General features: G+C 37.4%; 1 protein-coding gene across 11 annotated transcripts in view; it reads left to right on the plus strand.

Moving 5' to 3' along the window:
* The window catches only part of FAM149B1 (family with sequence similarity 149 member B1), a 72,490-nt gene that overhangs the window by 40,181 nt on the left and 7,535 nt on the right, over positions 1 to 24,774 (plus strand). For 10 of the 11 annotated variants that reach the window (XM_049108779.1, XM_035715226.2, XM_035715227.2 and 7 more), the window contains 3 exons: positions 19,826 to 19,950; positions 21,923 to 22,029; positions 24,355 to 24,579. In XM_049108779.1, the coding sequence (XP_048964736.1) occupies positions 19,826 to 19,950; positions 21,923 to 22,029; positions 24,355 to 24,579 (457 nt within the window). The remainder of the gene's footprint in view (positions 1 to 19,825; positions 19,951 to 21,922; positions 22,030 to 24,354; positions 24,580 to 24,774) is intronic. The other variant, XM_049108780.1, reaches the window with a different exon arrangement.

The following is a 24,774-nucleotide window of genomic DNA, read 5'->3' on the forward strand; positions in this document are numbered from 1 at the left end:
GCCTTTTAAGAATTGTTCTCATTTTCTGTGATACATAAAAAATGGTCACAAACTTAGCAGTTTCAAACAAGACACATTTATTATCTCACAGATTTGTGGGTCAGAAGTCCAAGAATTGCTTAGCTAGTCCCCTACTTAGGATCTTACAAAGTTGCAGTTAAGGTGTTGGCCATGGGGATCCCTGGGTGGCGCAGCGGTTTGGCACCTGCCTTTGGCCCAGGGCGTGATCCTGGAGACCCGGGATCGAATCCCACATGGGGCTCCCGGTGCATGGAGCCTGCTTCTCCCTCTGCCTGTGTCTCTGCGCCTCTCTCTCTCTCTGTGACTATCATAAATAAATAAAAATTTAAAAAAAAATTAAAAAAAAAAAAAAGGTGTTGGCCATGGCTAGGTTCTCATGCAGAGGCTCAACTAGGAAAGGATCCACTACCCCTTTTGTGTGTTCTTAGAAGCATCTAGTTTCTTGTAGCTGTAGGAGTCACAGCAGCTTTCCTCTTCAAGGCCATCAAGAAAGACTGAGAGCTAGTCAGCTAGCAAAACAGCTAATATAACATAACATATTAATGGGAGTGACATCTCATCGCTTTTAGGTGTGAACACCAAGAGGTAAGAATCATAGAGGGGCCACTGTAGAGTTTGTCCATCCTATTACTGCACTGGCTCTGAAGTCCAAAATATTATCATCTAAATCAGGACATGATATAGACAAAGTTCCTGGATATAATACATTAAGTAAAGTTTCTGGGGCACAATTCCTTTCCATCTATAGACCTGTGAAAATAAAGACTATATACAGTGGTATATAAACATCTAACTATATAATCCAGCCATTCCACTCCTGGAGAAAAGTTACCTTACCCAACACACCCAACATATGATAGTGGGCCAGGAAAAGGATCACAGACATTCCAGATTAGGAAGAGGGGGTAGTTTGCAGAAATGGAAGGTAAAAAAGGGGTTCATAGCAATTCTGAAGTCCAGTTGGGAAATACTGGAAGTTCCAATCCTAGAAATAATCCTCTCAGCTCTCTGTTCCAACCTCTGGGCTCTTGGTTTTACCCTCTGAGTCACCTTTCCTTTTTCATAAAATGTAGCGCATGTGTGTAGCTTAGTAGTTTTATCAGACTGCCTCCTGCCAGTAGAATTTTGAGGATCTGACCGCCTTCTTTCATTAAATTTTCTTGCCATCTAGAGATACAGAATTTTCAAAATCATCAAGTCCTGGTTTCTTTATATTTAATAATTTTTCTTTCACTTTCTCTTCCTCATCTTGTGTTTTATTATAAGTAGCAAGAAAAATATCAGACCTCACCTTCAACACTTTTATTGGAAATCTCCTTAGCTACATAACCAGAATCATCACTTAAAAGTCCTGCTTACCACATGACCACAGAAGACCATTTCACTAAGATTTCTTCTACTAAATAACAAGCACCTCCTTTCTTCCAGTTTCTAATAAAATGTTCCTTATTTCCTTCTAAACCCTCCCCTACAGCATCCTCCAAATCCAGATTTCTACTAAGTCCGTTCGAGGCAATTTATGCTAGCTCTATTACACTTCTCAAAATTCTTTCAGCCTCTATCAATGAATAATTGAAAATGAAATTAAGGAAACAGTTCATTTACAATAGCATCAAAAAGAATAAAATACTTAGGATTAAACTTAACCAAGGAAATATAAGTCTTTTGTACTGAAAACTTCAAAACATTATTGTATGAAAATAGAGAAGACCTAAAGAATTGGAAAGTTATCCTGTGTTTATGGATTGGAAGGAAGACTTAATATTGTTAAGATGGCAATACTCCCCAGTAGATTTACAAGTTGAGTGAATGTCCAAAATACTAAAAAGGAACAAAATATGAGACTTCACACTTCCTGATTTTAAAACTTGATACAAAGCTACATTAACTTTAAAAAAAAAGCTACATTAACTAAAACAATGTGGTACTGGCATAAGAATTAATATATACATCAACAGAATAGGATCAAGAGTCCAGAAATAAACCCACACATTTATGGCAAATTGATTTTCAACAAGGGTGCCAAGACCATTCAATGGGAGAAGAATAGTCTCTTCAAGAAATGGTGCTAAAACAACTGGATAGTCACATAAAAAGGAATGAATTTGGACCCTGATTTCACACCACATACAGAGTATCAACTCAAAATGGATCACAAACATACATTTAAGAACTAAAACTATAAAACTCTTGGAAGAAAACATAGGAGTAAATCTTAATGAGCTTGGCAGTGGATTCTTAGATGATTCCAAGACCATAAACAACAACAGAAAAATCAATAAACTGGATTTTATACAAATAAAAAAAACTATGTATCAAAGGATATTATCAAAAAAATGAAAAGACAACCTATAGGATGGGAGAATATAAGTGCAAATCATACACCTGATAAGAATCTAGGATCCACAACATATAAAATATAAATTCAACAAAGGGACAAACAACCCAATTTAAAAATAGGCAAACAACTTGAATAGATATTTCTCCAAAGGTTACACATGGCCAATAAGCATATGAAACGATGTTCAACATCATATTCCTTAGGGAAATATAAACCGAAACCAAAATCACAATGAAATACAATTTCATACCCACTAGGATGGCTACATTGGAAAAAAAGGACAATAACAAGTATTGGTGAGGATGTGGAGAAATTGAAAACCTCATACATTGCTGGTGGGAAAGTAAAGTGGTATAGCCATTGTGTAAACAGTTTGGTAGTTCCTCAAAAAGTTAAACATAAAATTACCCTATGACCCAGCAATTCTATTCAAAGGTATATAACCAAGAGAACTGAAACCATATTCACACAAAAGCCTATGCATGAATGTTCACAACAGCATTATTTGTAATTGTCAAAAAGTAGAATAAGAGGCACCTGATTGTCTCAGTTAGTGAAGCATGTGGCCCCTGATCTCAGTGTTGTATGAACCCCACATTGAATGCATTGATTACTTAAAAATATATACTTTTTTTAAAAAAGTAGGATCAACCCAAATGTGCATCAGCAAACAATTCTGTTTTGAAGAAACAGAATTTGGTATATCCAAGTGTTATGGACTGAATTGTGTCTTCTTCAGAATTTGTACGTTGAAGCCCTAAACTCCAATGTGAATGTTTGGAAATGGAATATTTAGGGAGGTAATTAAGATTAAATGAAATCACAAGTGTGGGGCTCTAATCCTATAGAGTTGGTATCCTTATAAGAAGAGGAAGAGACGGCACAGCTTCTTTTCTGTGCATGCACAGAAAAGAGGTCACACAAGGAAGGACACAGCTGCCTATGATCCAGAGAGCTCCTTGATCTTGGACTTCTAGCCTCCAGAACTGGAAGAAAACAAATTTCTGTTATTTAAGCCATCCAGTTTGTGGTATTTTATTGTAGCAGACTAAGTAACTAATGTACCATGCAACGTAATACTATTCGTTCATAAAGTAATCCTGCATGTTACAACATGGAAGAGACTTGAAAATATTATGTTAAGTTAAAGAAGCTGGACACAAAGAGCCATATATTTTATTATTTCATTCAGTGAAATGTCTAGAACAAGCACATCCATAGAGAAAGAAGGTAGTTTAATTGTTGCCAGTGGATAGAGGAAGAAGGGAATTGAGAGGTATGTGGTATCTCTTTGGAGTGATAGGAATTTTCTGAAATTAGTGGTGCTGGTTGCACAACATTGTGAATATACTAAAATCCTATCAATTGTAAACTGTAAAATGGTTAAAAATGGTGAATTTTATGTTACATGAATTTTATCTCATTAAAAACATTTTTAATATTTTCAAATTGTATGAATGGGAGTCTGTTGATGGTTAATTCTTCTTATAGATGAGAAAATTTTTAATTCAAATTATTTATTCTAAAAACAAAACAAAAAAAAAAACAAAAAATGTTCACCCATTTCTCCAGCTCCCCACCCCTGCCTCTAGCAGCCACCAGTCTTTTATCTATGAGCTTCATTTTATTTGTTTTTGGATTTCATCTATAAGAAAGATCATATGGGGGCAGCCCCAGTGGCTTAGCAGTTTAGCACCGCCTTCAGCCCAGGGCGTGATCCTGGAGACCCAGGATCGAGTCCTGCGTTGGGCTCTCTGCATGGAGCCTGCTTCTCCCTCTGCCTGTGTCTCTGCCTCTCTCTCTCTCTCTCTGTCTCTAATAAATAAATTAAAAATCTTAAAAAAAAGAAAGATCATATGGTATTTTTCTTTCTCTGATTTATTTCATTTAGCATTATGCCTTCAAGGTCACAAATGGAACAGTTTCATTGTTTTTTATGACTGAAGAATATGCCACTATATACATTTAGCGGAATATTCTTTATATATATATATATATATATTTGTGATATCACAATTTTTTTTAACCATTCATCTACTGATAGATACTTAGGTTGTTCCTATATCTTGGCTGTTGTAAATAAATGCTGCAATGAACATGGAGGTACACAGATCTTTTCTAGTTAGTGTTTTCATTTTCTTCCGATAAATACCCAGAGGTGCAATTACTGGATCATGTGGTAGCTCTATTCTTAATTTATTTTTTTAAAAAGATTTTAGTTACTTATTCATGGGAGACACAGCAAGAAGGCAGAGACATAGGCAGAGGGAGAAGCAGGTTCCTCACAGGGAGCCCAATGTGGGACTCAATCCCAGATATTTATTTATTTATTTATTTATTTATTTATTTATTTATTTATTTATTTATTTATTTGAGAGAGAAAGCATAAGCTGGGGAAAGGGGAGGGGCAGAGGGAGAAGCAGACTCCCCATTGAGCAGGGAGCCCAATTCAGGGCTGTATTCAAGGACCCTGACCTGAGCGGAAGGCAAATGCTTAACCAACTGAGCCACCCAGGTACCTCTATTATTAACTTTTCCCCATACTGGCTACACCAATTTACATTGCCACAAACAGGGCACAAGGGTTCCCTTTCCCCACCTCCTTGCTAACCCTTGTTATCTCCGGACTTTTTGATAATAGCCATTCTGACTGGTATGAAGTGATACCTCATTGTGATTTAGATTTGCATTTTCCAAATGATTAATGATGTAGAGCATCTTTTCATGTACTTGTTGGCCATCTGTGTTTCTTCTTTGGGAAAATGTCTATTCAGATCTTCTGCCCATTTTTAAATTGGATTTTTTTGGCTATGTATATATCTTCACGTATTTTGGATATTAGCCCCTTATCAGATAGATGATTTGCAAATATTTTCTCCCCATTCAATAGGTTGCTTTTTCATTTTGTTGATTTTTTCCTTTTGCTATGTAGAAGCTTTTTTCAGTTGATGTTTTATTGTGCTTTCCTTGGTTTTGCTTTTAGCAGCAGATTAAAAATATCACAGCCAAGACCTATTGTGGTTTCAAGTCTTATGTTCACGTGTTTAATCTATTTTAAATTGGCATTTGTGTATTGTGTAAGATACTGGTCCAATTTTCCAAAAACTATTTATTGAAGAGACAGACTGTCCTTTCCTCCACTGAACATACATGCATGGATTTATTTCTAAGTTCTCTATTCTGTTCTGTTCAGTTTTTCTGCCAGTACCTCTGCCAGTACCACACTATCTTAATTGCTATAGCTATATATATGCTATATGCTGTAGCTATGTTTAAAATATGGAAGCCCGATGTCTCCAGCTTTGTTCTTTCTCAAGACTGCTTTGGCTATTTTGGATCTTCTATTGTTTTAATGCAAATTTTAGGATTGTCCTATTTCTTTTTTTTTTTTTTTTAAGATTTATTTGACACACACACACACACACACACAGAGCGCACAGCAGGCAGAGGGAGAAGGAGAAGCAGGCCCCCAGCTGAGCAAGGAGCCCAGTGCGGGACTCCTGAGCTGAGGGCAGACGCTTAACTGACTAAGCCACCTGGGCACCCTATCTGTCCTAGTTCTGTGAAAAAAGCCATTGGAAATTTGATAGGAATCACATTGAATCTATTTTTGGGGTAGTATGGATATTTTAACAGTATTAATTCTTCTAATCTAGGAGCACAGAATATCTTTCCATTTATTTGTGTCCTCTTCAGTTTTTTCATTAATGTCTTGTAGTTCTCAATTATACAGGTCTTTTACCTCCTTGGATATATGTATTCCTAGGTGTTTTATTCTTTTTTGATGAATTTTAAGTGGGATTTTTTTCCCTTCTTTTATCCCCTTAATTTCTCTGATAGTCCATTAATTAGTATATAAAAATGCAACAGATTCTTGTGTATTTATTTTGTATCCTATAACTTTACTGAATTCATTTATTAGTTCTAATAGTTTTTGATAAATCTTTAGAATTTACATATATGTCATCTGCAAATAGTGAGAGTTTTATTTCTTTCCCAATTTGGATGCCTTTTATTTCTTTTTCTTGCGTAACTGCTCTGGCTAGGACTTCCAATACCATATTGAATACAAGGGTGAGAGTGAACATCCTTGTCTTGTTTCTGATCTGAGAGGAAGCTTTCAGTTTTTCACTATTGAGCATGATGTATTCGGTGGGCTTGTCATATATGTACTTTATTATGTTGAGGTGCATTTTCTCTATATCTACTTTTGTTGAAAGTGTTGAATTTTGTCAAATGCTTTTTCTGCATCTAAGGAGATTATATTTATTCTTCATTTTGTTAATGTAGTGTATCATACTGACTGGTGAGTGTTGAACCATCCTTGCATTCCTGGTTTAATACTACTTAATCATGATCGTATTATCCTTTAATTTTTAATTTTTTAATTTTTAATTTTTATTTTATTTTATTTATTTATTCATGAGACACACACAGAGAGAGGCAGAGGCATAGGCAGAGTGAGAAGCAGGCTCCATGCAGGGAGCCCAATGTGGGACTCAATCCCAGGACTCCAGGATCACACTGAAGGCAGATGCTTAACTGCTGAGCCACCCAGGCATCCCTAATTTTTATTTTTTGATGTATTATCCTTTTAATTTATTGTTGAATTTGGTGTGCTAATATTTTGTTGAGGATTTTTGCATCCATGTTCATCAGGGATATTGGCCTGTACTTTTCTGTGGCATCCTTGGTTTTAGTACCAGGGTAATGGTGGCATCATTAAAAAAAAAGTTTAAAAGAGTCCTTTCTTCTTTCCTCTTCTGTTTTTTTGAAGAGTATGGATTGGTATTAATTGTTTTTTGAATGTTAGAATTCAACAGTGAAGCCAATCTGGCCCTGAATTTTTGTTTTTGGTAAGTTTTTTAATTACTCATTCAGTCTCCTTTACTAGTATATGTTCAGATTTTCTGTTTCATCATGATTCAGTATGGGCGTGCTTCTCATAAGTATGATGGGAGTTCTCTGTGCCTCCTGGATCTGGATGCCTGTTTCTTTTCACAGATTAGGGAAATTTTCAGCTATCATTTCTTCAAATGAATTTTATGCTCCCTTTTCTCTTCTTCTTCTTCTGGGACTCCTATAATACAATCATTATTCTCATTATGCATAATTCTTTCTCTCTTTTGTTTAGTTTGTTTTCCATTATTTTGTTCTAGGTCCTTAATTTGTTCCTCTGCTTCATTCAGCCTACTGTTCATTGCATCAAGTGTATTTCTGATCTTGGTTATTGCACCCATCTCTGTATGATTTTTTAACTCTTTTATCTCTATGGTAATAGTCTCACTGGCATATTCCATTCTTTTCTCAAGTCCAGTGAGTATCCTTATGATTGTGCTTTAAATTCTCCATCAGGGAGTGCTTGAGTGGCTCAGTTGGCTACGCAGGACTTTGGCTCTAATCATGATCCCAGGATTCTGGGATTGAGCCCCATGTCAGGCTCCCTGCTTGGCAGGGGGTCTGCTTCTCCCTATCCTTCTGCTGCTCCCCCTGCTTCTGCTCTCTCACTCTAATAAACAAAATCTTTTTAAAAATTTTGCATCAGGCATGTTACTTATATCTGTTTTGCTTAGATCTCTGGCCATGGCCTTATCTTGTTACTTTATTTGGGATAAATTCCTGTCTTCTCATTTTGTGTAAGTCTCTGCCTGCTTGTGTGTATCAGAACAGCCAATTATATCTCCTGTTTCTGAAAGTAATGGCCTTACAAAGATGTCATGTAGTGCCCAAGGCCTGGTGCTTCAGGGGGTGGCTCTAGTATGTGCTGCATATGCTGTGTTACTGTGTTCTGTCTTCTCTGCCCTTCCAGCCAGTCATCTGCAGGGGCTTTTCTTTCCTGCTGGGACAGTGTTTTGTTCCTGGCCTGAAAGTGGTGTTTTTAACTAGGTGTGCCCTGGTCTGCTTGTGAAATGAGACCTGTCACTGCTTCCACTGGAACCGAGGCCCTACAAAACTCTGGTTGGGAGATGTGGTGTGGGGAGGGGTCACGCTGGTCTTCAGGGGGAGGGGCCTGCTACACCAGGATGAAGTTAGTTTGACTGAGAAGGGCAGTACCATTGGAGCACAGGGGTTCAAGGCTTAGTGTAAGCAAGTTAGGTAGCCACTGTCTGTACTGTGCTGCTTCCTGCACGTGACTCTGTGCTTATGCTGGTGTGGGGGGTTAGGGGGGAGGGACATGGCACTGGCCATTTCCTTTGTTCTCAGAGAGATGTCTCAGAGAGTACTGCCTCTGAGGGACATACTCCACAAAGAGCAAATAATCTCCCCACTGTGTACCCCATATTTTCTTCAGATTGCGGTTTCCACACTGTATGCCCCCAGGTTCTTTGCCTGCCTTTTCTCCAAGAGCAGCACAGTGCCCTCTAAGCTCTATCCCAACCAAGTCTGTTGACCTTTAAAACTCCAACCTTTAAGCCCCACCAATTGCAAGAACTCATGAAATTCATCCTCTCTCATTTTCCAAGCCAGTGGCTATGGAGAAATGTTCTTGTGCATTCCCCTATGTGCTCCTCTCTCTCTCTCTCTCTCTCTCTCTCTCTCTCACCTTTCTCCACATCCATAGCTCCCTCCCATCTGCAGCAACTACAATCCGTTTCTCTCTTAAATCACATCTCCACACTTCCTACATTCTTTGATGTGACTTCTCTCACTTTAGTTGTTGAGTTTGTTTTGTCAGTCTTCAGGTGGATTTCTGGGATATTTATGATGATTTGATAGTTATTCAGTTGTATTCAAGGGATAAGGTGAGCCTGGGGTCTTCCTATTCTACCATCATCTTCCTATCTCTACAGGAAGATTTCTTGACTTATTTTAGGACATATGCCAGAAAAGCAGAGATGTGTGGCAATTTCCTCTGGGAACAGAAGTACTTGAAGGCACCATTATCCTTTCACTTACCTAGCATAGATAGCCAGATACTTGTGGGAGGTAGTTCTGACACCTCCATCTATCTTGTTGGTACTACTTGCTATATCCCCATAATTCCCCTGCAGTCTCATCCCATCCAGCCTGTCCTACCTGTCAGTCATCTCCAAAAGCAGCTCCTACCCTATCATCCTGGTAGTCAGCCCTGGCCAGGAACTTGCCTACAAAATGATGCCCACCCCAGAGAGTAGGGAAGCTAAACCCCACACCAGTATGTGAACAGTAGCATGCTGACAGTAGATGCTGGTGGGTCTCTCAGCTAGCTACTCCAGGAGCAAGCTCTGCCCAACACTGTATCTGCAGCAGTCACAGTTGGTCACTGCAGACTGTGGGACTGAGGATAGTCCTGCTCATCATTGAGTCTACAGCAGGTGCAGCCAGGCCTCTCAGTGAGCTGCTCAAGAGGCAAACACTGCCCACCAGTGTTTCCACAGTAACCTTGGCTCAAGCAAAACAGGAGGGTGCAGGCAGCCCTGCAGCACCTGGTTCTGATGACCAAGGCAGATTGTACTACAGAGCACCACAGGATGCCTCCTACATAAGGCAACTACTTTTAAAACCAGGCCTACCTAACACATAGAAAAAAACACAGATTATGAAAAAGATCAGGAGACCAAGGAATGGGTTCTAAATGAAGTAACAAGACAAAACAACAGAGAAAGAGCTAAATGAAATGGAGATAAGCAATCTACCTGACAGAGTTCAAAGATACTCACTGGACTTGAGAGAAGAGTAGGAGATAGAAAGGAATAAAAAATATTAAAAAGAGAACAAGTCAGACTAAAGAGTACAGTTACTGAAGTGAAAAATACACTGGGGGTGGGATTGCTTGGGTGGCTTAGTCAGTTAAACTCTTGATTTCAGCTCAGGTCACGATCTCAGGGTTGTGAGACTGAGCCCCACATTGGGCTCCATGCTGGGCATGGTGTCTGCTTAAGATTCTCTCTCTCTCCCTCTGCCCTCCCTCCCCTCCCCCATCCCCCCAGAAAATATACTAGAGGGAATTAATAGCAGATTAGAGAATGTGGAAGAATGGTTCAGTGATTTGGAAGACAGGGTAATGGAAAGCAACAAAACTGAAACAGCAAAAAAGAAAAAAAATTTAAGTGTATAGATTAAGGCACATCTGTGATAACACTAAGTGTAATAACATTCACACTGTAGGAGTCCAAGAAGAGGAGAGAGAGAAAGGAATAGAAAATTTATTTGAAGAAATAATAACTGAAAACTTCCCTAACCTTGAGAAGGAAACAGACATCCAGGCCCAGGAATCACAGAGAGCTTCAAACAGATGAACCCAAGGAAGCCCACAACAAGACATATAATAACTAAAATGACAAAAATTAAAGCAACAAGAGAAAAGGAAACCATTACATACAAGGTAAACCTCATAAGATTATCAGCTGATTTTTCAGCAGAAATTTTGCAAGCCAGAAGAATGTGGCATAATATATTCAAAGTCTTACATAATATATTCAAAAACTTAAACCAGCAAAGTTATCATTCAGCATTGAAAGATAATTTCTCAAAGAGGGATCCCTGGGTGGTGCAGCAGTTTAGCGCCTGCCTTTGGCCCAGGGCGCGATCCTGGAGACCCGGGATCGAATCCCACGTCGGGCTCCCGGTGCATGGAGCCTGCTTCTCCCTCTGCCTATGTCTCTGCCTGCCTCTCTCTCTATCATAAATAAATAAAAATTAAAAAAAAAAGAATTTCCCAAACAAAAATTAAAGGAGTTATCATGACTAAACTGGCCCTACAAAGAATGTTAAAGGAACTTTAAAGTGGAAACAAAAAGGTCATAACTAGAAGAAAATTTTGAAAGGAAAAAAATTTCCTGTCAAATGCAAACATACAGTAATGGCAGTAATCAATCACTTATAAAGCTACTATGAAGGTTAAAACACAAAAGTAGTAACGTATTATATCTACAAAAATCAGCCAGAATACACAAACTAAAAAGTTATAAAAATATGATATTATATACATAAAACATAGAGTAAAAATCAAGTGATTCTAGAATGTGTTCAAACCTAAGCAAACATCAACTTAATATAGACTACTATATATACTGATAAGGTGTTACATATGAATCTCATAATAACCACACTGAAAAATTTTGACCGACCCACACACAAAAAAGAGCAAGGAATCTAAGAATAACAATAACGGAAGTAATCAAACCACAATGGAAGAGAGCAATAAAAGAAGAAAGGAACAGGGAATAATGCAAAAATAACCAGAAAATAATTAACAAAAATGACAGTAAGTATATACCTATCAATTACTTTAAATGTGATGGATTACATGCTCCACTCAAAAGAAACAGGGTGAGAGAATAAAAAAAACAAGACCTATCTCTATGCTTCCTAAAAGAAACTCACTTTAGATGTAAGGAGACACAGAGAATAAAGTGAAGGGTTGGAAAAAGATATTTCATTCAAATGGAAACCGAAAGAAAGCTGGACTAGTATACTTAGACAAAATAGACTTTAAAATAAAGACTGTAATAAGCAACAAAGAAAAGCATTTCATAATAATCATAATAATGGGATAAATCCAACAAGAGAATATAACAATTGTAAATATCTATGCATCCAGAATAGCAGCAAAATATACAAAGCAAATATTAACAAACATAAAGGGACAAATTGACAGTAATACAATTGTAGCAGGGGACTTTACGACCCCATACATATTACGGATAGATCATTTAGACAGCAGATCAATAAGGAAACTGGCTTTGAATGATACATTACACAAGATGAAGTTAACAGATATGTACAGAACCTTCGATTCAAAAAATGGCAGAATACACATAGAACAAGTGCACATGGAACATTCTCCAGGGTAGATTACATGTTACGACACAAAACAAGTCTCCATAAATTTAATATTTAAATTACATCAGGTGCACTTGGGTGGCTCAGTCGGTTAAGCGTCTGACTCTTGATTTTGGCTCAGGTCATGATCTCAGAGTCCTGGGATCAAGCCCAGCATTGGGCTCCCCACTCTATGAAAGTCTGCTGGTGTCTCCCTTGGCCCCTCCTCCACCTCACGCTCACTGCCTCCCTCTCTCTCTCTCAAATAAATCTTTAAATCATATCAAGTATCTTTTCCGATCCCATTAGCATGAAATAAGAAATCAATTACAATATAAAAAATAAAAGAATATAAACACATGGTATAAACAACATATTACCAAATAGCCAATGGGTCAATGAAAAAATCGAAGAGGAAATCAAAAAATACCTGGAGACATATGAAAATGGAAATAGGACAGTTCAAAGTCTCTGAGACACAGAAAAGGCAATTCTAAGAGGGAAGGTTACATGGCTACATTAGCAATACATGGCTACCCCAAAAACCAAGAAAAGTCTCATTTTAAACTTACATATAAAGGAACCACACATAGAACAAAACCCAGAATTAGCAGAAGGAAGGAAATAATAAAGATCAGGGTGGAAATAAATGAAATAGAAACAAACAAAAATAGAAAAGGTCACTAAAACAGCTGTTTCTTTGAAAAAATAAAATTGAAAAAAAATTGATAGACCATTATTCAGACTCATCAAGAAAAAAAGACGACTCAAATAAAATCAGAAATGAAAGAGAACTTAGAAACTATATCAGAGAAATACAAGGCTTACAAGAGACTGCTATCAAAAACTGGAAATCTACAAGAAATGGGTAAATTTCTGGAAACAATACAAGTCTCTAAGACTGAATCAGGAAGAAATAGAAAATCTGAACAAATCAATTACCAGTAACAAAATTTTGAATTGGTAATCAGAAAGTTCCCAAGATGGGGTGTCTGGATGGTTCAGTCAGTTAAGCATCCAACTCTTGATTTCAGTTCAAGTCATGACTTCAAGATTGTGAGATCGAGCCCCTCATTGGGCTCTATGCTCAGCAGAGAGACTGCTTGAGGGTTCTCTCTCTCTCTCCCCGTACCTCTGTTCCTCCCCACTCACGCTCTCCCTCTAAAATAAATCTTTAAAATTTTTTTAAAAATAAAGAGCAGATCTTGAAAACAACAAAACTCCCAAGAAAAGCCTGGGACATTATGCTTCACAGGTGAATTCTAGTTAAAACCTATCCCTCTCAGCATGCCTCAGTGGCTCAATCAGTTGGGCATCTGACTCTTGATTTCAGCTCAGGTCATGAGTTCAGGGTTATAGAATCAAACCCCACATCAAGCTCTTCACTGGACAGAGCTGTGCAGAACCTGTTTGGGATTTTCTCTCTCCCTCTTCCACTCCCCCTCTCCTGTTGCACTCTCTCTCTAAAATAAATTAAATTAAATTAAATTAAAATATAAAATATAAAATATAAAATATAAAATATAAAATATAAAATATAAAATATAAAATAAAAATAAAATAAAATAAAATAAAATAAATAAAATAAAATAAATAAAATAAAAACCCTATCCCAAAAAATAGAATAGGAAAGAATGCTTCCAAGTTCACTCTATGAGATCAGCATTATCCTGATGCCAAAAGAAGGCAAAGACACTACAAAACAATAAGATTACAGACCAATACCCCTGATGAACATAGGTGCAAAATCTTCAACAAAATATTAGCAACTGAACATAAAAATACATTAAAATAGGGGCACCCGGGCGGCTTAAGCATCCAACTCTTGATTTCAGCTCAGGTCATGATAGGGGAATGGTGATATCAAGCCCTGTGTTGGGCTCCACACTCAGCAGGGAATCTGCCTGAGATTCTCTCCCTCTCTCTCTCTGCTCCTCTCCCAGCTTGTGGACACACACTCTCTCTCTGAAATAAATCTTTAAGAAAATACGTTAAAAGAATCATTCACCAAGATCAAGTGGGATTTATTCCAGTGATGCAAGAATTCTTCAACGTCCACAAATCAATGTGATATAACACACTGACAAAATGAAGAATAAAAATCACATGATGATCTTGATGCAGAAAAAGCATTTGACAAAATCCAACATCCAGTCATGATAAAAACTCAATAACATGGGTAGAGAAGAAACATACCTCAACAAAATAAAGACCGTATATGTCAAACTCACAGCTAACATCATACTCAATGGTGAAAATATGAAAGCTTTCCTTCTAAGATCAAAAACAAGACAAGGATGTCCACTCTTCCTGTTTTTATTTAACATAGTACTGGAAGACCTGGCCACAACAATCAGACAAGGAAAAAAAAGGCATCCCAACTGGAAAGGAACAAGGAAAACTGTCACTATTTGCAGATGACATACCGCTTTAAAAAAAACAAAAACAAAAACCTAAAGACCCCAGCAAAAACCTGTTAGAATAAATGAATTCAGTAAAGTTGCAAGATACAAAATCAATATACAGAAATCTGTTAAATTTCTAAATACTAGTAACAAAATAGCAGAATGAGAAATTAAGAAAATCTCATTAAAAATACATAGGACTAAATTTAGGGAAGGAGCTGAAAGACTTGTATTCTGAAAAGTATGACATTAATGAAAGAAACTGAAGTTGACACACATAAATGGGAAGATATATATCCATGCTCATGGATTGAAGAATTAATTTTGTTAAAGCATCCATATTATGCAAAGTAATCTTCAGATTCAGGGCAATCCCTATAAAAAAATTAACAGCATTATTCACAGAACTAGAATGAAAAATTCTAAAATTTGTATGGAACCACAGAAATCCCGGACTATCCCAAGCAATTTTGAGAAATAAGAACAAAAGTTGGAGGTATAACAATCTCGGGATTCAAACTACACTACGAAGCTACAGGAATCAAAACAGCATAGTACTGTCACAAAAACACATAGATCAATGAAACAGAATTAAGAACCCAGAAATAAACCCATGTTTATATGGTCAATCTATGACAAAGGAGACAAGAATATACAATGTGGAAAAGGCACTCTCTTCAATAAATGGTGTTGGAAAAACAGAACCAGCTATATGTGAAAGACTAAAACCAGACAGTTCACTGCATACACAAAAATAAACTCAGAATGGATTAAAGACTTACATATAAGACTTGAAACCATAAAACTCCTATAAGAAAATATATACAGTAAACTCAGGGACATCAGCCTCAGCAATATTTTTGGATATGTCTCCCAAGGAAGGAAAAAAAAAAGCAAAAATAAACAACTGGGCTATATCAAACTAAGAAGCTTTTGCACAGTGAAGGAAATTTTTTTAAAAAGGCAGCTTACTGAATGGGAGAAGATAATAGCAAATAATATTCAATAAGAGATTAATACCCAAAATATATAAAGAACTCATACAGAACAAAATAGTTGTTGCCAGAGGGGAGAGTGGTGGTGGTAGGGAAAGATGAAATAGGTGAAGGAGAATAAGAGATACAAACTTCCAGTTATAAAAGAAGTATATCCTTCAGATGAAAAGTATAGCACAGGGAATATAGTCAATAATACTGTAATAACTTTGTACGGTCAGAGATGTTAACTACACTTATCATGGCATTTTGAAATTTACATAATCGTCAAATCATTGTGCTAATGTTAAATAGTTTTCAATTTAAAAATGAATCTACATGTATGACCAGCACCCAGACCAAGAATAGAACATTACCAACATTAAACAAGCCCCTCTCATGCTTTCTCTATCACTTCCTAAACTCCTAAGAGTAACCCTATCCTAACTTATACTTTATAAGAATGGACTCCTATAGTATATATCATTTTGCATGTCTTTTAAACTCACATTGTTAGATTCAATTGTTTTGCTTGAAACAATAGTTTCCTTGTTATATCATATTCTGTTGTATGACTATATCATATTGAGTAATTTGCAGTTTATGTTTGCCAGCATATGGTGTCAGGAATGTTCCTGTACATATCTTTTGATGAACATATGTACTAGACACATAAGAGTAGCACTGCTGGGTCATAAAATATTCTATTCCAACTTCAGTGGGGACTGTCAAAAAAATTTCCAAAGTGGCTACAACCATTTACACTCTCCAGTATTGTATGAGAGTTCCATATTTGCTACACTTGATACTGTCTATGTGGGTTTTTTTTTTTTAAGCCACTCTGTTGTATGCATGTCAAGTTCTATTTATTTTTATTTTTTTATTTTTATTTTTATTTTTATTTATTTTTTCAAGTTCTCTTTTAAAGCTGGAATTGGAGGTGCACCTGGGTGGCTCAGTCGGTTAAGTGTCCAACTCTTGGTTTTTACTCAGGTCATGATCTCACGGATGTGGGATTGAGTCCCACATAGAGCTCCTGCTCGGTAGAGAGTCTGCTTGGGATTCTCTCTCTCCCTCTACCCTGCCCCGCTGTGCTTGCTCTCTCTCTCTCTCTTTCAAACAAATAAATAAACAAACAAACAAATAAATAAATAAATAAATATTTAAATAAATAAAGCTGGAATTAGAAAACTAAAAACCTTTAAAAACTGGTTTATATCATATCAGCTTAAGTTTTTGGAGATATCAGATAAATGATAAAGTCCACAGTTATATCTGAACTGCAGTAATAATAAACACTGGTGCTAAATAAAGGAATTCTCAATTTTCACTATCCACCACTGAGATATCAGAGAGAACTTTCATTTCAACTTTCACAATTTACTGGGGTTAGGCTGTGAATTAATATCCTTTTAGTTTATTTTTTCTGTGCATCCATAAATTCAGGTTATTTCATTGTATTATTTGATTTTAAACTTAAAGTCTAAAAAAAAAAAAGAAATTGATCTTGAAATGGAGCTGGAGGATCTCTATATGGTTTGGTGGACTGATTTAGTGAGTTGACCCCCTAAAACAGTAGTCACCAAACTTTGTGTATAAAGAGACAGGTTGTAAATATTTCAGTCATTGCCAGCCATCCTATCCTGTCTGTTGCAATTACTCAACTCTGCCCTTGAAAGCAGCCATAAACAATATACCAATGGGTGGATGTGCCTGTGTACACTCTTATGTGTTCAGTATATATGTTCACTAAAACATACATAAGAATGTCCATAATAGGGGAGCCTGGGTGGCTTACTCTGTTAAGCAACTGCCTTTGGCTCAGGTCATAATTCTGGAGTCCTTGGATTGAGCCCTCTTCTCCTTCCCTCTCTGCTCTTCTGCCTGCTTGTACGCTCGCTCTCACTTGCTCTCTCTCTCTCTCTCTCGGAATAAATAAATAAAATCTTTTAAAAAAGAAAGTCCGTAATAGTACCACATGCTGGAAAATAGAAACTTGAAACTACCCAAATGTTCCTCAACAGTCCAATGTGATACATTCATAGGAGACTATTATACAGTGATAAAAATAAAGTGCTGTTAAAACTTTATTTATAAAAAGTAACAGTGGTAATGGACATGAGATTTCCTTTGGGGGTGATGAAAAAGTTAAGGAACTAGAGTGGTGATGGCTGCACATTATGTATGTACTCAGTGCCACTGAATTGCACACTTTAAAATGGTTAAAGTGGCAATTTTTATGTTATGCTCATTTTACTGCAGTAAGATAAACAGGTAATGGATCATATCTGGCCCATGCATGGGCCACAGTTAGCCAATCCCTGCTCTCAAATCTAATATTGCATAGGGTTGTATAAGGAGTAAATGAGTTACATTAAAGCATATAAAATAGTTCCTGGAATATGGAACAGTGCAATAAATGTTAGGTGTTATCATTACTTTTGTAAAATAACATCTTCAAGTATGGAAAGAGAACTCTTGGATTTTGGGCTTTGGTGTGGACCAGTTGGTTAGCTGCTCTCAGAGCCAACCTGTGGGTGCTGGTACAAACCTATCCCTACCACTAAAACAACTTTTTCTACCCCTATGTAAGGAACAAAACCAAAGTGCATAGGACCATGACAACTTGTATTTTAAGGTTTGTCAACAGTAACCCAAAAGCATATAAAATGCTAAGAAAATATAAACATGGGCAGCCCTGGTGACTCAGTGGTTTAGTGCCGCCTCAGCCCAGGGCCTGATCCTGGAGTCCCCGGATCAAGTCCCACGTCAGGCTCCCTGCATAGAGCCTGCTTCTCCCTCTGCCTGTGTCTCTGCGCCTCTCTCTCTGTGTCTTTCATGAATAAATAAAATCTTAAAAAAAAAAGAAAATATAAAAATTATTATAATTTTTATTTTTACAGTCATTTAAACTTTAATCGGGCCAGTTTTAAAATCCAAATTATGAAAAAATATTTTAAAGTAAAAACTAATAATATAATTAATTAAAATGAATAATTATTTTTACTATTAACCCTAATTTGCTAATGGGGAAACAAGCTTCACTGGATATTTTTGTCAAGATTTGGTTTACATTTTGGTTTACTACTGTACTGATAATATAAGTGATTTACAAACAATGAAGACCCAAAGTGCATATTAATTCTACTCAGAAACATGGTTCCTTATCTTGAGTTGTGCTTTGGAGCCATAACTGATGGTAAGAAGTGCTAAAATCCTCAAATCCAGTGTATTGCAATTATGATCAATGATGCTATAAAACAATCTTGAGCATTTCTCTTGGTACACATGTGCAAAATTTCCTCCAGGGTGTATATACAAAGGAATAGAGTTGCTGGGTCTTAGGGAATATGTATCTTCAATTTACTAGATCACACCAAACTATCCAACATGACTGTACCAGTTTTACATGCCCACTAACAGTACACAAGTTCCTGTGTTCACAATCTCATCAGGATACTGATCAATATTTCATTGTCAACATGTAAAAAGATGTTTCACTGTGATTTTATTTGTACATTTTTAAAACTAAGGTATAATTTATATACAGGAAAATTAACTTTTTAGAGTACAGTTCATATTTTTCATCTCCTTTCCTCTGGATTGAATTCAGAATTATTTCTTCACATCTTTTTCTTCCAGTTCACTAATATCTTCAGCAGTATCTAATCTATTAGTTCTGTTTTTTTATTTTAGCAATTTTCTCTTTTGTAGTTTTTCTTTTCCAAATCTGTTTGGCTATTTAAATTTTAATTTGTCAAATTCATTTTATTCATTAAAATTAACTAAAATTTAAAATTCTGTTCCTCGGGGATCCCTGGGTGGCGCAGCGGTTTGGCGCCTGCCTTTGGCCCAGGGCGCGATCCTGGAGACCCGGGATCGAATCCCACATCAGGCTCCCGGTGCATGGAGCCTGCTTCTCCCTCTGCCTATGTCTCTGCCTCTCTCTCTCTCTGTCTCTCTGTGACTATCATAAATAAATAAAAATTAAAAAAAAAAAAATTTAAAAAAAAAAATAAAAAAAAATAAAATTCTGTTCCTCAATAACAAATCAGATTTTAAGGGCTCTAGTGCCACATGTGGCCAGAAGCCATTATATTATAACTCCAGGTGTTCTATGGGACAGCTTTACTCCAGAGATCTTTTTCCTTCTGCCTCATGAGCCTCGGAAACCACTTTAACTTCTTAAATGGGTTTTTTTCTACATGAGGGTGGTATGAAATTGGGCTGCAAAAGTGAGTGAAGGCTTAGATTATGAATTCTTGGGGAAAAATTTTTTTCACTGTCTTGCTCTGAATCCAAAGATACCCATGGCTTATAGACTCTGCTCCTTTGCTCAGATGATGAGAGCATGGCTGCCATCTCCAGACCAGCTTCAGGAAGCCCCCGTGTGCTGAATGAGCCACAACCTCTGGTCTTCCCTCCAGTGCCACAGTCGAAGGTGCCACCCATAACCTCAAACCCAGTAAGTCCCGTGCAGGGAAGTCCTGGAGAACCCAGGGTTGTTCTTGCCAGAAGCAGCTTGCTCGGTTATTTGCTTTAATTTTATTATGTAGGATTCAGGTTTTTTTTTTTTTTTTCAGTAAAGTTATGTGTTTATCACAATAATCCAGTGACTCTGCAATGATGTTTAATTTCAGTTTAAAAATTAATAGCAAGGCACCTGGGTGGCTCAGTCGGTTGAGCATCTGACTCTTGATTTCAGTTCAGTCATGATCTCAGGGTGGTGTGATCAAGAGCCATGGCAGGCTCTGCACTGGGTGTGGAGCCTGCTTAATATTCTCTCACCCTTCTCCCCTCCTCCAGCTCTTGCTTGCACACACGCGCTCTCTCTCAAGGAAATTAAAAAAAAAAATTAATAGCAAATTAGGGTTGATAATTTTCAGTCAGCTCTTTTTAAAAGTCATCCATATGTCATGTAATGTAGAAATAGCTATGTGGTAGCCTAATTCTGTTTGGGGAAGAATAAAGGATATGACTGAAAGGGGAACAATCTCAGATCTTCTGAGGCCTTAACATCCTATCCTATGATTTTGTCCATTTCGTTCCTTTTTATCTCAGCCTACCTGGTTTTTATTTTTGATATTTCAATCTGTTGACTTTTTTGCTTTTGGGGGGTTTTGTACTCATTATAACTGAGGCATAAAAGGCAAACCAAAGGAAGGAAGAAGTCCCAGTTAAGTCCGTGGACAAGCATAAACATGGCCATTTCTTGCAGAAGGCTGATGAGCCTGATTTCATGACTTATCTAGGCTGTTTCCTAATAGTTTCCCAGTGTTACTTGTGGCAAAAAAAAAATTAAAAAAAAAAAAAAGAATGAGGGAGAGTCCTAACCCTTGAGCCATGCTTATCAACACTGGGCTTTACTACCAGATTTAGTATTTGCTTTGTATCCTGGCCTGATATTGTGCTGCTGGATTTACAAGGGTTTATTTAAAAATAAAACCAGCAAGGCCCATCTATATCTTATTACACTGGAGGATTAATTGGTGAACTAATGTTCCTTCGGTGGTAATAAAATACTTCTAACATGAAGTGATCTGACTATGGGTTAGGTAGCCTAAGTAATGAATAACCTACATGTTTCTGGCTATTAATAACCAAAGGAAGGAAAAGCATTAATTCAAATATTTCTGAGAGAATATAGGAGGAAAATGCATGGTATGGCAGAGGAGGAGATGGCCAGAAAGGGCACTGATGATCTGACAGAGAAAATCAACAGCACCCCAAGGTGGCAGTGTCAGTCCAAGGAAGATTAAGTCCTTCTAACACTAGGATAAGATGAACTCTTGCTAATAAGAGGCTTCAGGGGATCCCTGGGTGGCGCAGCGGTTTGGCGCCTGCCTTTGGCCCAGGGCGCGATCCTGGAGACCCGGGATCGAATCCCACATCGGGCTCCCAGTGCATGGAGCCTGCTTCTCCCTCTGCCTGTGTCTCTGCCTCTCTCTCTCTCTCTCTCTGTGACTATCATAAATAAATAAAAATTTAAAAAAAAAAAAAAAAAGAGGCTTCAGAATTGAGGTCATGACTGCTCATGAAAGAAAAGCATTAGTTTGTGTAGAGCATAAATAAGATTGACGAAAGAGATTATGTCTGAGTTTACTCTAGTTTTTTTTCCCCTATATTTGTTCCATATTTTGTAGGGTTTTTTTTTTCCCTAATGTAATGTAAATAATGATAGGAATGAAGTCCTCTCTCCCCTATCAGAGTGGCTGTTAACTGCTTTCATCTCAGTTGATCAGGCTTCCCCTACCTGCAGTCACTTAGAAATGAAGAGAAAAGGACTTGGACTTGTCATCTTGACAGTGGACTTGGGGCTTTAGCTGCAGGGGGAATAGGAGAAGAATGTACAGATTATCTAATCTGAAAATTTGGCAAAGCTGGGAAACCCAGAAAATGTCTTCACCAACCAAGTAACATTTTCTTTTGACATATAGATGAATCTCTGTCAAGCAGCAAGTGGTCATCAGCCAAATGTGAATGGTCTCTTGGTTCATGGGATGCCTCTACAGCCAAGAAATCTCTCCCTAATGGACAAGCTACTGTAAGAAATGTAAAATTTTTAAGACTTTAGAATTTATGTAGATCACTGAGAAATAGAAGGAAAGATAAATCAAATCATCATACATATATTGAGTACATACCAAGCAATCAAAGAGACATCTGGGGAGTAAAAACATTAAAGGGAAATGGTTTCTGATAATGTAACTGGAAAGAGAAGACAGACATGGGTAAAAAGAGACTCAACCAAATAGTGCATTTTTGTGACTGAATGTCAAGTGTGTGGTACCCAGAGTGAATGCATGGCAGTCCCAAAGAAGTGAGGCATTTTGGTGGGTAACTATAGTATGAACTTTTCCTTCAAAATGGGAGTTTGGATAAGCAGAGAAGAGCAACAAGACTATTCTAGATAGAAGGAATGGTGTGGGAAAAGATTCGGAGGCAAAAAATACAGACTCTTTAGAAGGGAAAGCAGACCAGTTTTGCTACAGTAAGAAAAGAGGTCAGAATTTTAATGCTTCTGACCAAAGATCATGGACCATCTTCCAGAATTAAAATAGATCATGGTGTGAGTAGTGGAAAGAAGACTATGAAATTAATGAAGGTTCGGACCAGACTGGACGGTTTTGAATGCCATGTTTTTGAGATCCATTCATGCATGTTGTGGCATGTGACCTTCTCTTTTATTAACAAATAATATTCTATTGTAAGAACATACTACGATTTATCTATTCTCCTGTTAATGAACATTTGGAGTGTTTCCAGATTGTGGCTCTTATGCATAAAGGCACCATAAATATATTCTTGCATGGGCTTCATTTTTCTTGGGTCAGTAAGTGTATGTTTAACTTTGTAAGAAACTGCCATACAGTTTTCTGAAGTAATTATGCCATTTGACACTTCCCAATTTCACTTGGGCAGCACATGTATTTAAGTCAGGAATCTAAAAGAGATTTTATAGCAGAAGAACACAGACTGGATTGAAGAAGGAGGAACTGAAGGTAAAGAGTCTAATATAGGAGTTCAAGCATCAGCTACTAAAAGCCTATACTCAAGTTGTAGCAAAGAATAAGAAAGGAATGGAATATTTTAGAAGACATTCACACCAGAAGACAGATTCTATAAAAATAGAGGAACCAGAATCAGCTCTGAGATTTCAAAGCTCAAGGGAAGTTTGTTGTAGGGTAAAGATACATTTGGTTTGGGGTGTGTTGAGTTTACAATGCCAAGCCATCTCACCGGAAACATGGAAGACATCAGATTTGGAGATTGATCTAGAAGTCACCTGGCTAAAGGTGATAACTGAATCCAGGATTATGAAGGAGTAGTCCCGAAGACAAAATAAAGATAAGCATGGAGCAGCTAAGTCCTAAAGCTACTGTAATAGAAAGCAGTTAGGGTGTGCAAAGAAAAGGCTAGTAAGTGAATGGTTAGGGTGGTAGAAGGCCAGCACGACCTCTGTGACTGACACTCAAGGTTTAGTTCCATTTCTTGGTAGGTAGTCTCCCTTCAAGGTCCTCCAAATGCTGAGGTATATTTTGCACTAAGGACCAAAGCAGTCACCAAGTTTGAGGAACTTGCTAAAAGCCAAAAGAGCATGTAGTAGAGTTTAATTCTTTCACTTTCTCTCCATTTCCTTATCCAAATACTGTCTCTCAGGGGTCTTACAACAGAAATATCTCCTCTGCTTAAAAAACAAAAATAAAAACCTGAGTCTGTAGGGCAAAGTTTAAGCTACTTAATTGTTTGGGCATGGTATTCTATTTACCAGAGTACTTACAGAAAAGTTGTATTTCAATTGCTTATGCAAACTGATCTACCGTATTCCTAGTGCCCTGGGCAGCATGAGGCTCTGGATCCTTTGTCTACAAGCTTCCAGCTTTCCAAAGAACCCAATCCCCATGCCTGCAGGCTCCAATGAGCTCAGTATTTTCCTCTTCTAGCAGGAACCTCGCTAGTACCACACTTCCTAAGCAGCAGTTATTTGCCTTTCAACTAAGCCTTTCCTTCAGCACAAAGAATGCCTCAAATATGGTAGGGATCTCAGTCCCTAGGATGAACTTCTGGGAAGCATTCTAGAGTAGGTACTCTTCAGGTTAGCCTGTCACTGAAGAAGTGACTGTCATGCCTGGTGAATAATGGATGAGCTTTCCCAACCAAATCTCCATTCTAGTAAATTACCTGTACAATTAAAATGAGGTATTTAAGAACATGTTCTCATGCCTAAACTAGATTACATGACTTGTGTAAACTAGGTTACTTTTGCTTTATTCTCCGTTGAATATGTTTTATAGTTTAAGCCTTTGAGTCCTGTTTCCCTATACAGAGCAATGTCCATTTCATTGTTGGTTTCTGATTTGGCCACTAGAGATCTTGATGACAAGTTACTTATGAGACCTGGATCCAGTACCATCCTTTCATCTCGAAATTGGCCAAATCGAGCCCTAGAGCTCAGTATATCAGCTCTGTCATACACAGCACAATCTGCCAGGAGACGCAATCCTCCACCACGTACCCTTCATCCCATCAGCACAAGCCATTCATGCGCTGGAACGCCAAGACCTATGGAAGAAATCCTCAGAGGACCCCGAATGTAGGTTTGAAAAGCAGAATTTTTGGAAACTGTCATAAAACTAATGAAGAATTTTATAGAGAGGATGAATTTAAGTGTAAGACTAAAACATATGCCTAAAAACTAATCATTACATATTCTCATGATGGACTGTACACTGGTTTAAATCCAAAAAAGAGGGCAGCCCGGGTGGCTCAGTGGTTTAGCGCCGCCTTC

This window comes from Canis lupus, chromosome 4, assembly GCF_003254725.2.
Source record: "Canis lupus dingo isolate Sandy chromosome 4, ASM325472v2, whole genome shotgun sequence".
NCBI classification, from domain to species: domain Eukaryota; kingdom Metazoa; phylum Chordata; class Mammalia; order Carnivora; family Canidae; genus Canis; species Canis lupus.